The 14,214-nt window shown below is 36.9% G+C and overlaps 1 protein-coding gene across 1 annotated transcript in view; it reads right to left on the bottom strand.

The window, feature by feature from the left end:
- Positions 1–5,528: 5,528 nt before the first annotated feature.
- The window catches only part of UGCG (UDP-glucose ceramide glucosyltransferase), a 38,084-nt gene continuing 29,398 nt past the window's right edge, over positions 5,529–14,214 (bottom strand). The window contains exons 3-9 of the mRNA XM_069001544.1: positions 13,426–13,528; positions 12,412–12,513; positions 11,904–12,016; positions 9,839–10,017; positions 9,319–9,405; positions 8,702–8,891; positions 5,529–7,982 (exon numbers count right to left, since the gene is read on the bottom strand). Coding sequence (XP_068857645.1) covers positions 7,812–7,982; positions 8,702–8,891; positions 9,319–9,405; positions 9,839–10,017; positions 11,904–12,016; positions 12,412–12,513; positions 13,426–13,528 — 945 coding nt within the window. The 3' untranslated portion in view covers positions 5,529–7,811. The remainder of the gene's footprint in view (positions 7,983–8,701; positions 8,892–9,318; positions 9,406–9,838; positions 10,018–11,903; positions 12,017–12,411; positions 12,514–13,425; positions 13,529–14,214) is intronic.

Below are 14,214 nucleotides of genomic sequence, written 5' to 3'. Positions count from 1 at the left end.
GTGCAGCAGACATCAGAAGTGGCCGCAGTGCAAACCAGATGAAGGCAGCAGAGCACTGAAATGGTAGAGCTTCAGGCCCTTCAGACATTTGCCATCTCCCACCTGGAAAACCAAAGAAAACTGTGTCCAGCCTATTTATGGCAACATCAGCTTCCTGGGGACTGAGAAGCTCAAAACATTTCACAGCCTAGAAGGGGAAGAATACCCCATGATGTTGGGAGTTATAAATTAGACAAAGTCCATGATACTTTTTTAGAGAGGAAAGCTACTGGATTTTGGAGGAGGAAAAAAACTTTAGTAAAAAGGGCTCCTTTATTCTCTAAGATACCTTCCTTTAGGACATAATCTGTGTTTAGGATTGAAACAACAGCAAGAAATGCTACCTACTCATGCAGTGCAAAATAGCATAATTTTGTGGCCAGAAAACTGGCTTCTATGATCCTGCAAAACATCTATCGCCACCCATGTCAGCCATTTGAAGGACTTGAAGGGCAATTTCCCCTGGATACTTGTAGCATTTTGACATTGAAAGCCCAATGGGTACATGGCCTCTTGGCATAACTGCTGCTGGCCATAGGCTACTTCCCTGTAACCCCACAAAAAACAGCCTTGAGACAGATTATGGACAAGTGCAGTCCTTCCTGCTGTACAGACTTGGCTTATTACTTTGTATGTTCATAAAGAATGGGTCCACTGTTCAACAGCAATGGAATGCCTGAGGCAGAAATGCACCAGCTTTTCTTTTAATCACTGGACAGGGGGCTGGAAACACCAAATTTTACTTCTGATGTTCATTTCAGCTATGTTTTTAAACTAAACGAAATGTTCTCTTTAGTCATCACCTATTGCATACAAAAGCAATCTGTTCGACAGGCAAAGTACAAAAATATTATGCAGTTGTATTCTGGCTGCAGAAAGACTGTTTTTATGTACACACATAAAGATATGAATGTCAAATATGACTGTTGACTCTGAGTAGAAGTTAGCCCATTGCTAACGCACTGTGATGAGATCATTGTTTGTGTCAGTCTGCATACAGACAAGACACTCCACATTCACGTGCACTCATCATTGCAGGAGGATGCCTGAAACACACCAACATTTCAAGCCTGAGATTTTAAGCTCTAGTAAGACAGCTCCTAGTTCATATCACCAGTGTAGTACTTACAGAGCAACACTCCTTCTAACATCTGCCTTCTCCCTGCTTGACATGCTGTGTGCTTTTAGACTCCCCAGGCCCATAGCATCAGCAGAGACCCTTCATGGTACAGTCATCACCATACCATACCATCTAAGAGTTAACATTCTCATCTCAGATAAAGTCCGTGGCTGCAGACATTCCCAGACATGGGGAAAGTCCAAACCTGCCTGCTCCAGCTGGACCTCCCTCCCCACTCAGCCAATGGCCCAACAGTGACAAGTTGTCTCTATCCTACAAATCATCTGCAGGAGGGCAAGAATGCCTCAAGACATGGGAAGCCAAAATAAGGCGGCCTTTGAGTGGTCTGTAAGCCAAAGACAACAGGTGCAAGTTGCCATGTCTTGCAGAGTCGGCTGCAATCCCTGCTAAAATGCTTTCCTCCTTTTCCAGCCATATGACATAACCCTTACAGAGATCATGCTGAAAGACCCATAAAATTAATGGGAACAGGCTTATTCTAGAGATTTAGCCTTCAGGAATATCTCAGAGGTCTCCAGCCTGTCTCTAAGCAAGAATTCTTAAGAACTCTTACAAAATCTCTCTAAAGTTTCACCTTTTATTCTTCCTTGTTACCCAATATGTTGCAAAAGCGGCCAGATTTGCCCATACTTCATGCTGGAGCAATAGTCACATGCAAATTTAACACTGCATTGACCAGTTCTACCTCTCATTTTTGTTATTTCTCCTTCCCACATGTTTCTCTCCTTGGGAAAACTGCTTTATAAAGACCCTCAGGAACAAAACAGTTGCCTCAAAAGTGAAGAGCAGAAGCCAATGAAACTGAACAGAAAGCAGGCAAGTGACAAAAGTATGTGCCTTGCCTTGCTCAGATTTGGGGGGCTGCCAGCTAAGGAAACAAGAGTCTCTCAATTCTCTCTCAGTGGAAGATGCAAAAGCCTAGATGAATAAAAACTTGTTCAAGCTTATAAGTAAAGAGTCCAGGAAGAAAATTACAAGTTTTGAGCTTTCCTCTGTCTGCTTACTGGGATATGAACTGGAACTGGATCCAGTGGCTCATGGTTTATTTAACTTCATGCTGCTGGCTTTTTATACTAGCAAATCATTATTTTACCTGTATGGTCCATTTACAGAAAGTATAAATTTGTCAAATTACAAGGTTTTATTTTGACATTAGTATATATATAGATATATAAAAAAGCTTATACATAAAAATGTATGCACATATACCTTTATCTATGTAGCGTGTGTATATGCAATAGAAAAACAAAAATTATATGTACAAACAATTCCCCCAAAGGCTTCATAGTTTCTTTCTATTTTCTCATTTCTATAGCTTTAGGAAGTCACTTTTGAATGTGTTACTGCATTTTACATGTGTATTCTAAGGCCTTCTGTGGTCTCAGCACCCTTCCCAGCGTTTGGTATCAGAGAAAGGGCAAAGCAATTGCCACCAAAAATAAGTTACTGTTGAACACAAAAATACACTCTTCCAGGCACCAGGCAAGCCTTAAAAGAAGAAAAGCTATTCATTATACAGTAAAGGCAAGGGGGAGGGCTAGCAGAGCTTTAAATTGGCTTGAGCTCACTTCCACCCTGTGAGCAGATCTAACTTTAACACAGGCCCAGAGGATGCAAAGACAAAGTCAAGAATAATAATAATTCACTTCATCTCAAAGCCCAGTGAAGAGATTTCTTTTGACAGCTCCTGCTTTGTGCTTCCAGTGAGGTTACTGGCTTCCTGCACAGGCACATGAGCCTGACCTCTCCCATTCACCCACAAACTGGCTACATAAAAAATGGCCATTAATTCCAGCTGGCACCTGGGTTTGGCTGAGGCCCTTCCTTCCTGTCTGGAACTGGGAAAAAGTGTTGGGGGAATGTGTGGAGGGATGAGACAGAAAGAAGCAGCAATCCGTAAAATTCTAGTGCAGGGCTCCCTGGTCTGCACTTCTTAATTGAGCATCTGCAGTCACACCAACAATTAGGCAAAAATCATTAGATCTGATTCAGATCAAGAAGAAGAAGAAGCATATTCTCCCCAGAAACACAAACCGCACATAAGCAGCAGTCCAGTCTTGATCTGATGAGAATTCAAGAAATAAGGAATTTCAAAAGCTGTGTTGGAAAGCATTGGAAATACTTTACTTTTTACAGTCTCTTAGGTTACAGGATTAAGCTGGCTAGTTATTTCCACCTCAGCTAAGTGTGAAGACACAGCAGCACAAACATCTTCCACTTAAAAGGGTTGTTAGACACTTGTCCTTTCACATACACTCTGCACGGCTTCAGGACACTACCCTAGAACTGCCTTTGAAAAGGAAACTCACTGGAAACAACTTTGCAAGGTTATAGCTGAACGTCAGCAAAGCCCTAGGATCCACAAGACTGGCTGGTGTACTTACACTTAAGGTTGGATTTGTAGGGAGAACTGGACAGATTCCAGGTAGGACTTGAAATTGAAAACAGAGCCACCTAGCATTAGAAACTGCTACAAAGAAACATTTTCCACAAAGGTTTGCAACATAGTCATTACCAATTTCCACATGAAACAGGTAACTAGCCTTCAACACAACCTGGTAGTGGCTAAACTGGCTTGAAGCACTTCATTAAACTGCTTATTGAAAGGTTCAAGCTCTAGGGACCTGCCAAATAAGCAAAAGCAGAATGTGGTGAATTTAACCAAAAGAATTATCACTTATTCTTAATTGTGTATAGCTGGCAATTGAAATTGGTTTGTGCAGTGCAGAAGAGGTCAAACCTTTCAAGCAGTCCAGCTCTGAAGGCTCAGGATCTACAGGACACACAGTCAGCAAGGTTTTGGTTCTGTGGTGGATGGTTTCTTTGGTTGTGGTGCTTTTTTCATTTACTTTTTTTTGTTTGTTGTGTTTTGGGTTAGTTTGTTTTTATGGTTTATTTGTTAAAAGCCATGCCCCCGGACCCTGATTTCAATTCAATTTTGATTATTTCAATTTCAGTGCAGTCCTACACTAACATAAGAACCTTGAACATATTATCCAAAGCCAACGTAACAGCAGAGACGACTTTGCAGAGGAAAGTTCTCATCTACCCAGACAACTGCATCACAACACTAAGTACTGCCTGTGACACAGATTTTAGTTTAAGAGGCAAGAAAAAACCTTATGTAAACCTATGCAGTCACTCTGAGTATCCAAATACTAAACCATTCAGTATAATCTGACCATTAGTTCAAAACTAACACATTCTCTGATCCAAAAGATGGATTAAGTTTTAAATTCTTGCCATTCTATACAGTGCCATTCTCTCTTCTAAGTGTTATTCATATAAGCAAAGACACTATATAAGATGAAATAATTTTGTATTTTGTAGATTATTAAAAGTGTATCTATTGCCATAAAAAATTTTAGGCTTCCTTAGCCTCAAGAGCCATCATCAGTAAAAGAGCTGTTGGGGAACCAGTTCAACACAAGAACAGCTAGAGCTCAAACCCACCTCAAAATTAGATGATCATAAATTAGGTTTGAGGCTTAAAAGTTTTTAAAGTGAATGAAACAGAGTCCAGAAGTGATTTGTGAAAACAGGTGGTTAGAGACAGCTTTTCCAGCAGTCAGAACAGACTTGAGAGGAAACCCAGGTAGCCAGCACCCAGCAGGAAACAGGAGAGTGGCAAAAGGAATTCAAGTGAGAGACTTCACCTGCAAGTACAGAATAAAATGAAAACATTATTTAACAGTAGGCAGGAAAGTAATAAAAGCACTGAAGAAAGAGGATTTAAGTATTGTGCTGTGTGGCTGCAAATGTACCAAGCACAAAATACACCCAGGACCATTTAAGTTTCTATAAATAGTTTTCAAGTGATTCCAGCAGTGTTTAAGCCATGCATCCAGGATTACAACAATTCTTTCATAAACACAGTCTCTTACTAAGTTTCACATGATCTTCAAAAATGGTAGGGAAGAGACAAAAAAAGCCAAGTTAGATGGCAGAGCAAGTTCAGAATGCTTTCTAGTCAGTGTACCTGAAAGCAAAGGATCAATACGACTTCTCAATGTCAACATGTTTTGTGGCAAAGATATAATCTCTAAAATCAGAATCTAGCCTAGTTACAATAAATAGGGAACCATGCTGCTCACTTGTAAAATTTTTGTACACTGAAGTTGTTCTAAAAAATTAAGGATAACTAAAAATCAATTTAGTTCATGTGAGTTAATTTCAGTCAAATATAAAATCCAAAAGAGATGGTGCAGTTGTAAAAAAATCAAAAGAAAGTGACATCCCTTTACTGCTGTGAAGACTAATTAGAAATATAATCTAACAAAACTGCCATAAACACTTAAAGCTGTCACATTACAGCATCACTGAAGAAAGGAAAAAAGTACTCCGAACAGATTGTATTCAAAATTTATTTTTAAATAAAGGAATAAACAAGACAATTATTTTAAATAAACATGGTATATTATACACAGCTGTAGATCAACATAACTTTACATTAGCTGTTTATAACTTTTAAAAGTTCTGTTGCAGCATTGTCTATGACATTTGACACTGTTGGTTTCCATTTCATCACCAACCAAACAATACCCAAATGAAACCATTTGCTTAAGTGAAGCTTTATTTTTCACAGCCAAAAAATGGCTCTACTAATACCAAAGCACCTGTTAAACAATTATCCCCACCTAGTTTTTTTAAACGGAAGTCTGTACAGCCTTTTTTTTTGGTTCTGTTCCATTGCCTGCATAGAAATCAGCATAAAGCTAAGTAGCAAGCTAAGCTTCACTTTAGCAGTGCAATGAACGGCATCAAACTTCATGAAACAAATGAAGATACAAACATTGTCAGTAAAAGTCATCTATGTCAAAAATAATACTAAAAAAAGATGTTTTTGTGGGCCACAACTAGACTATGTTTCAATGTAAAACTTTCCTCAGGAAAAGTGCTTCTTCCTGATTCACATGAAAAGAATGAAGCATGTATCACAAGCCTTTGTTCATACAGAAATGCCCATTAAAAAAGTTTCATGTTACCATAAGGCAAAAGAGATATTAAGGTGGATGAAGCATCTTGGCCCAGAGTATGTTTTACAACAAATACATACACATTACACTTGTGTAGCATATGATGGGTAAGGGATTGGCTCAGTAAGGTAAAAAGTCCATTTTTATAAATACATGTCATTATTGCTAATATGCTACACATCATCATCCAACTTTTAAAGCTGCTTTGTTGACATAACCTTGTAATTAGCAGCTCACGTTCACGGTGACAATTTGCTATTCCATATGAAGAGAAGTAAAGCAGCATAAATACAATTATGAAAACAAAAGGCTTATGCAACAGTCTTCTCTAGCTTTGCTGTGTTTTTTTTTTCATTAAAGAGTGTTCAAAGAAAACAAGTCCAGTTCACCACAAATTAGGAAGTTTCACAATGAGGTTGAAAACCGAGCTACAGGGAACAGAGGGGGGGAAAACCATGGCATGCATTATAATCTAGTCCTTTTAGTCATACCACTGAAATATGGAAGTCCAGTTTAAAGGCTAGACTAACAGGCAAACAGCCAAGAGTAAACTTAGTTTGATATCTAAATTAAGACTACAGTTTTAATCAGTAACAGCAAATTCACCCGGCCCTTTAATATATTCACAATATCTACTGCAATTGAATACTTAACTATGACTAGTACAGGTATGTATGTTCACTTTAAAAAGATATTAAATACCTGCATCATGAAATTACATTCTTAAGACATTGTGTAAGAAAATAGCTCATGTGTGAAATGTTTCTGAAATGTATTTCTGCTCCCTTCTACCCCCTACTATGTCCCCCACACACACAGAACACCCCCCACCCCCCCAGCATGAAAGCATTCACTCACAGGGAAAAACAAACGCCCCTTAAAAAAGGATGGAAGTACTGAGGGGATCACCTTGGCTAATTACAGCACAGTGCTTAACAAGGTTCAAGACAGAACCAGATCAGACTTGGCCAAAAGATGCCCACAATACATGCCTGACCAGTAAATCCTTCCAACTCATTCCTATCAAACTCAGTCCACTTTTGGTTACTGCAATGATTAAAATATTCCCTATATACACACATAAACACAAGACTCCAGGTTTACTTTAGTTCGTTTTTGCAAAGCTGTTTACTTTCTATTCATATTGCTCTGCAGCAACTACAAGAGGTAGGCATAAAACATTTCAGAGCTTCTTTCCCAAGGTCCCGTTACTAGCTCTATTTAGTGGGATAAAACAAAAATCATCTGTACCTCTGTGATTTTAATAGGTACAGCATTGTGCAATCCAGCTGGAAAATAGCTATGTGAATGCTAGATTCGCTAGCCTTGCACACCAAGGAGTAAGAAGCTGTTCATATCCCGGAGGATATTTGTTTTAAAAAAAAAGTCTACTGCAGAGCATTTAAATAGAAAGTAGATGTCAGGACCAATTCTCCCTATTTTTATTTGTATATAGGAGGAAGGTACCATTTGGCCAAGACTACAAGATGTATTTTCACAGATGCAAGTGCCATGCAAAAATAAATTAAAGAACAGATACCAAACATTCAATTAATAAAACTAATGAAGGTAGATTTTCTTGAAAGTATATAAACAACTTCTAGTACTTTTCTTTCCCCCTTCTCTTTTTGACATTCACAGTTACAAATGTGTGGCTATACATCAATAATTTCTTCTGCAGTGCCTCCACAACGTAATCTGTACCGTCCTGTCCTCCAGCTAATAGTGGGGTCCCACAAAGCAGATAGGAAAATATAAATTGTCATGGATTCTCTGATGAACCAAGCTACTGCATAATCAAGTTTTGAAAAACACAGAGCGCCACCCTAGAAATAATAAAAAGCAAGGTTATATAATCATACTGGTAATTCAAGAAATTTTAAAGTAAATTAAAACCTTTTTTGCAGCTAAATCTTATAAATATATATATATATTTATATAACTATATATATTTACATAACAATAGCATCCTTCATTAAAAGCCAAGAATATTTTCTTGTTCAAGATACAGTTACCCATATTTAATATTTTCTACAGCATTAGGAGAACAAATGCTGCTCTCATTTGTGACAGTTTTCTACATTAAAAGTTTTTTGAGGCCTTGGAAGTAGGTTACAGCTGTTTTCCCTTGTCTATCATTAACAAAATTAAGTGAATAATGTACATATGAGTACACATACACCTCAATAAATATAAGACAAAGAGACAACTAAAATAAAATCCCACAAAGCTTCTGTTCTTGTACTGTCAAAAGAGCTTAACATTTCTGCATATGCCCAGGTAGAGCAGATTTGAAACATAATTATTAATTAAGGGGACAGCTAAACTTTCAGAGCCTAGTCGGAGGCAAGTGCATGTGGAATACAAAATTACCACTTACTCCTTTTCATGCTACTATAAACTGAAGCTGGAAGACTGAGAAGTAACAGGATTATTTCCTGCATGTCAAGAGAATTATTATATGGTTGTAATTACACTTAGCTTTTTGCCGAAGTCGATAGCAAAAACAACTTTTAGTAACCTCCTGGAAAACAAAATTACATACCTGAACACCTTTTAGCTGAATGTAGTCAAATATAAACCATGCCAAGCAGTGACACATGAAAAATACCATTATATCCCATCTAAACACATGATGAGCTGCCCATCCAATAACTAGACTGGCAACAAAGCACTCTGAGATTGGCTCACAAATTATTGTGGCAGGCAACATATTAATTCGTAGTTTGGCCCACCTAGAAAAGACAAACAAATCAGTTTTGACTTTGCATTATTCATTACATCCTCCTCCCCCACCTCACCAAATGAGCCATCATGGTATTTTCTAAACTGTTAATCTCATTTAATTCACACCTCCAAATATAATATTGAAAAAAACCTCCCTTTCAAAGATGCTATGGATAGCATTTAAAAGGTACTGAGGACAAGGTGTTTTAAATTTTTTTTTTTTAATGCCTGTATCAGTCATACTTCTGTGGAAAGTCAACGCCTCTCTCCCAGCACTAACAAAGAAGAGTGCATCAAGCTGTGCACTGAACTTTAGCACACCGGGCATTAGATCAACTTAGCTCAGAAAATGTACTGCCTCTCAATATCAGGTTGTCCCCATCAGAAGAAGGGGGCAGGGATGGGTGGGAGAGGAAGTAAAGATCAAAATCTTACCTGATCATTCTGGACTGAAACTGAGAAATAGAATATGAACCAGAGTTTTGCATTGCAACTTGCGTGGCCATCGCAAATTTCCAGCCCCTGAAAAAGGAATTTGTTATTATAAAAATGTGGAAATAACAGATGCAAAAACCAACTAGATAAGAAGCACACCAGAATTTTATTAGGCTTGAGAAGTTTCTTCGGCACATGTGCCATATTATTACAATGGGTGTAGGCAAAAAAAGAAAAGTGTTTTATCAAGACTCTTCTTTAGAAAAAACCAAGTACTTAAACCAAGTTCTGAAACTTTTCTCTAACAGAATTGACAATGACATGGCTTAATTATTTCTGAAGAACTATACTGAAAGGACAAAGCACATGGCATTAACATGTTTGCTACATATATGTGAAGCTGACACAAACACGTATACTTACAGTATGTGCCATGTGTTTTGAAAAAATCCAAAAAGCAAACAAAAAGAAAGATTTAAACTACACTTAAGGAAATAAGCTTTCTTCAGAGTCATCTTACCGGTCAGCTATAGCTTTGGCCATAAAGTAATCTTCAGCAATATACTGTGCAAAAGCTATCAGTCCTCCAGCTTGGTCCAAGACGTCCTTCCTCATCAAGCATGACATTCCTGTTACACACTTAAAGCCAGTTAAGTTGGCTGAAATATATGACCTTGGATGTGAAGTTCCAAAATAGACCTGACAAAAGAAGAAAAGGCATTTAAAGCTCTGTATGTAAGTACTACACTGACAACTTTTTCCTCTGAAAACATATGGAAGGTAAAAAACACTAGATGTGGCCAATTATGATGGTGTATTTGGAAAGATCTTTAGTACCATTCTAAGAAATCTAGTGTATCACCAAATCTGGGAAATCTATTGGTGATATTGGTTATGTTTTTGCAAATCTATAAGCAGGTTTTAAATCCACATATTGAACTACTGCACTTCATTTTGTATTTCATTTCTAATTTACTGAGGTTTTTCTCAGGGAATATATGTACTAAAAGTCTATTAAGTTACAGACTAATCACTAGGATTAATATATTATGTGGTGATAACTGACAGACATGTTCTCTCCTCCTGTGCAAATTAACTGCATTCATGCATACATGTTCTTAGAAACTTACTATATGGCTCTACAGAAGCATGGGAAATTTGTTTACTTAGCACACTTGCAAACAAAAAAAGTGAAGAAAAAATTCAGACTGCAAGCAAACCTTTTTACAAGATTCAGCAACTTAGAACTACGAATGACCTACAAAACAACACAGGGAACGAGTGCTAGTGCCTCTCACTATTATTTAGCGTACACTGCCTTCACACCGGTACCGTAACTCGTTCAAGAAAAGGCATGCTCATCTTGCAGTATACTGGATCAGCAGGCAAAAAGCTCTTCCAGGAATACAGAAGCAGGAGTTGTAGTTTTTGCTTTTACAAGTAGCAGTACTAGGAAATTTGTGCTATAGCTCTCTGCTTTTCTCTTGTAAAAGGAAATTCAGACTTTGTATCATATAAAAAGAAAAAAAAAAGAAAAAAAAATCATCACAAAAGCAGCCCCCACTCAGAGCAATGATGGAGTACTGAATTTACCACATTTTCATCTCTCTCATTTCTGTCTTTCATCCCTATCAGTTAGCCAAAAGGCCTTACACATGCCAGCTCCAAATAAAAATTGATTAAGCTACATGCCTTGAGACACAAGGAACAAAAAAGCAAACTCAACCTCTTCATTCTACCAAAGAGAGCTTACTAAGAAAGAGGAGGGGGGAGAATAGGACAGAGTAAGTGATATGAAGATGGTGGATAGGAATCAACTTTTCACTTTCTCTCTCACTAAAATTATTATGAGACATGAAATAGCACTACAGAAGAACAAGGGTCAGAATAAACCAGATATGGATCCTGCAACAGATGGAACTTCCTGGTAAAGAAAGTTATAGATGTTAAAAATTTATACAGACTCAAAAGAAGAATGGAAAAGTTCATGTAAGAAATCTCTTCTTACTAAAATACTATTAAAGATTAGTAAATATATAAGTCTGCTTTCTGCTTAGAAGTCTCTCAGCTGAAAATTACAGAACATTTGGGCAGTATTACAGGAAAATAGGATATAAGCCTTGCTTTTGTTCTACTTTCCTCAAAGGCTCTGCTTGTAAATACTGCTGGAAATAAGATACTGTGTGAGCTGGACTTAGCTTTGACTTGTCATGGCCATTTTTGTGTGCCTTTTCAGACAGCAAAATAGAATTAATTAGTCCTTTCTGACTAAGCACTAGAAAGCATTCTTCAGTTCAGTTATTCAGTTTTTTACTAATTTTAAATATAAAATCCAAAATGTGTATCCTGTAATCTTTATTGTTTATATTGTAAACTTAAATATTGAATCAATAGAGAGCACCCCAGAGGAACTCTGAAGCATTTAGAAGTTATCCTACTTACCCTTAGTTTGAAGTGCGACTGCAACTGAGAAAAAACATTTCTTCAGTCAAGAAGTACAAGAAGCACAATACAGCTTTCACTCAGCAAGGTTTTGCAAGCAAAAACAGAATAAAACAAAATCCCCCCCACAACACTGCACTCACCTGTTCAAGAGTAGCAGCAAAACCCTGTCTGTCTGCAACATAGGGAAGCCCATGGACCAAGCCCACTTTTTCAGTCATTTGATTGGCCATATCTGTCAGTGTGTCTGGCGTTACTAAGTGACAAACGAAAAAACAACACTTCATGGAACAATTCTGTCATTAGAAGACTGCTGCAGAGAGACACTAATTCTCACTGTATCATCAGTATCAAGAGTACATATGCTTTGATGCATAGTGTCTTATAAGAACAGTTTCAGAAAAATAGTATTAGTGATTAACAATTATTATGATCAACAACGAATAAAATGGAAATGGTTCAAATAATTATTTTGAGTATTTTTAAAGGTATTTTCTCCTTTAATTAGAGGTTAAACTTTTATTCCACAAAAACATTTTGTTCAGACTTTTAACTTTAACTTCTGCTTGTATTCGCATTTAAAACAGTCTCCAAAACCTGCTTACTTATGGTGAGTAAGGACAGTTTCACAGTCAGCACATACACACCTACCTCTGATTCCACTATCACAAATCCATATGAGATCATATTTGGCAACTTCATATCCAGGCATTAAGTTATTAATCTTGGGGTTGATGCCAACCTTCTTGCCACCTAAAAAGTACAAACATCATTCACAAATAATGTATGGGGTTTTTTTGGAATTCATATTCAATAACCTAAATATTTAAATACATGAACTGAAGAAGAGTGAATGTTTACCCACCAATTCTTAAAGTCCACTTTTATGCAAGAGATTTATGTTTTAAGTATACCTTCAATCTTATATTTTATAATTAGAAAAATAAAAGGAAAAAATATTCAAATGCTTCCTTAAAATGGCAGGGTAACAAGATTAACTAAAGAAGCAGGAGAACTATAAAGCTTATAACTACATTCTTGTAAGGTAAATATTATTTATCTCTTAAGACTGATTATGAAGATTATATTCTACAGTAATTTCAGCAGAAAAATAGAAAAAGAGCAGAATAAAGTGAGACACACTCCTTTACATCTAGCTTACAGACATGGTCAAGTTTGTTTCATATCAGAGAAAAAAAAAACCAACTACATTTTACTACCTTGTTCTAATATCCCTCTCCTCCATTAATTCAAATATAAAGTGAAGAAAGAACCCTACAGTCTAAGCAGATTAAAAAGGATTGCTGCAGGACCTCAAGCTCAAATATAGCCACCACTCTGAGTCACTTCCTGCACACTTAGTTCCGTGCAAAGACAGGATTTAAACTGTTGTTTAAAATTAGGAGGAAAAATTGCAGGGGGGTTCCCAAATTGTTCTTCCTAAAGTTTTCCTGAACTGATGGCACAGACTGTTATTACAAACTTACTTTTTAGTGCAAACTGGAGATTAAGCTACAGAAGCAACATAGGCTGAACACGACAACTATTTATTTCTTCCAGTCCATATACATATGGAGTCTTCAACTCCATGTAGAGTATTCTATACGGAATTGAAGACCTATCATTTTACAAGTAAGAGTCCCACCTTCAAGTTGCACTGCTTACCTATAAACAGTCTAGCATCAACATTTGGGTATTTGCCAAGGAGCTTTTTGCACACATCAATAGCTGGATCATCATGATCTTGTACACAGAGCAGTACTTCATACTAGTAAAAACAAAAATGTATACACTCACATATATATTTACATACATACAGCTAATATCCACAAAGTCTACAAAATAAAGCTTAATAGCATAGTAAGCTAAAAAAATAAAGAGTGCTGTTATAGTATTAAAAACAAAGGGCTTGTTTTACAGCTAAATGAGTCTAGTATTTTAATGCACAGCCAAGTACTCGCAAAAAAAGTACTGAGGCTGTATCTCAATGAATTCTTGTACTGACGAACATTACTTTTGCTGTTATTGAAGGGTTTCTATTAGTCATAAAATAAGATGTTCTGGTGTACAAGGTAAAATTTTTTTTCCACTTTCATTTTTGTTCACATATGAATCTTAAATCCAGTATTATATTCCATGAAATGACAGCACCTGAAATATTAAAGAATGATACATTATGACCGCATACCTCTGAACTACATCTTCCATTCCTTTACTTTGTAGATACATATGCAGAACAGAGTTGGAAGACAATCCACAGAGACCAATGTACGTATATATGTACACCTAATTGTACAACAGAGCTCAGGAATATGCATATGTAACATATCTGTATTTTCCGCATTAATTGAGTAGTAGTTGAAAAAACAACAAGTAGTATGAGAAAACTGTAGCTGCTACATGCTTACACAAGCTAGTGATAGTGGGTGAAGAAACAGCATTTTAAAAATCACT

The sequence above is a fragment of the Aphelocoma coerulescens genome (genome assembly GCF_041296385.1).
Source record: "Aphelocoma coerulescens isolate FSJ_1873_10779 chromosome Z unlocalized genomic scaffold, UR_Acoe_1.0 ChrZ, whole genome shotgun sequence".
NCBI lineage: Eukaryota > Metazoa > Chordata > Aves > Passeriformes > Corvidae > Aphelocoma > Aphelocoma coerulescens.
Note: the sequence above shows the minus strand (reverse complement) of the source record. Positions and strands in the feature narration are given on the sequence as shown.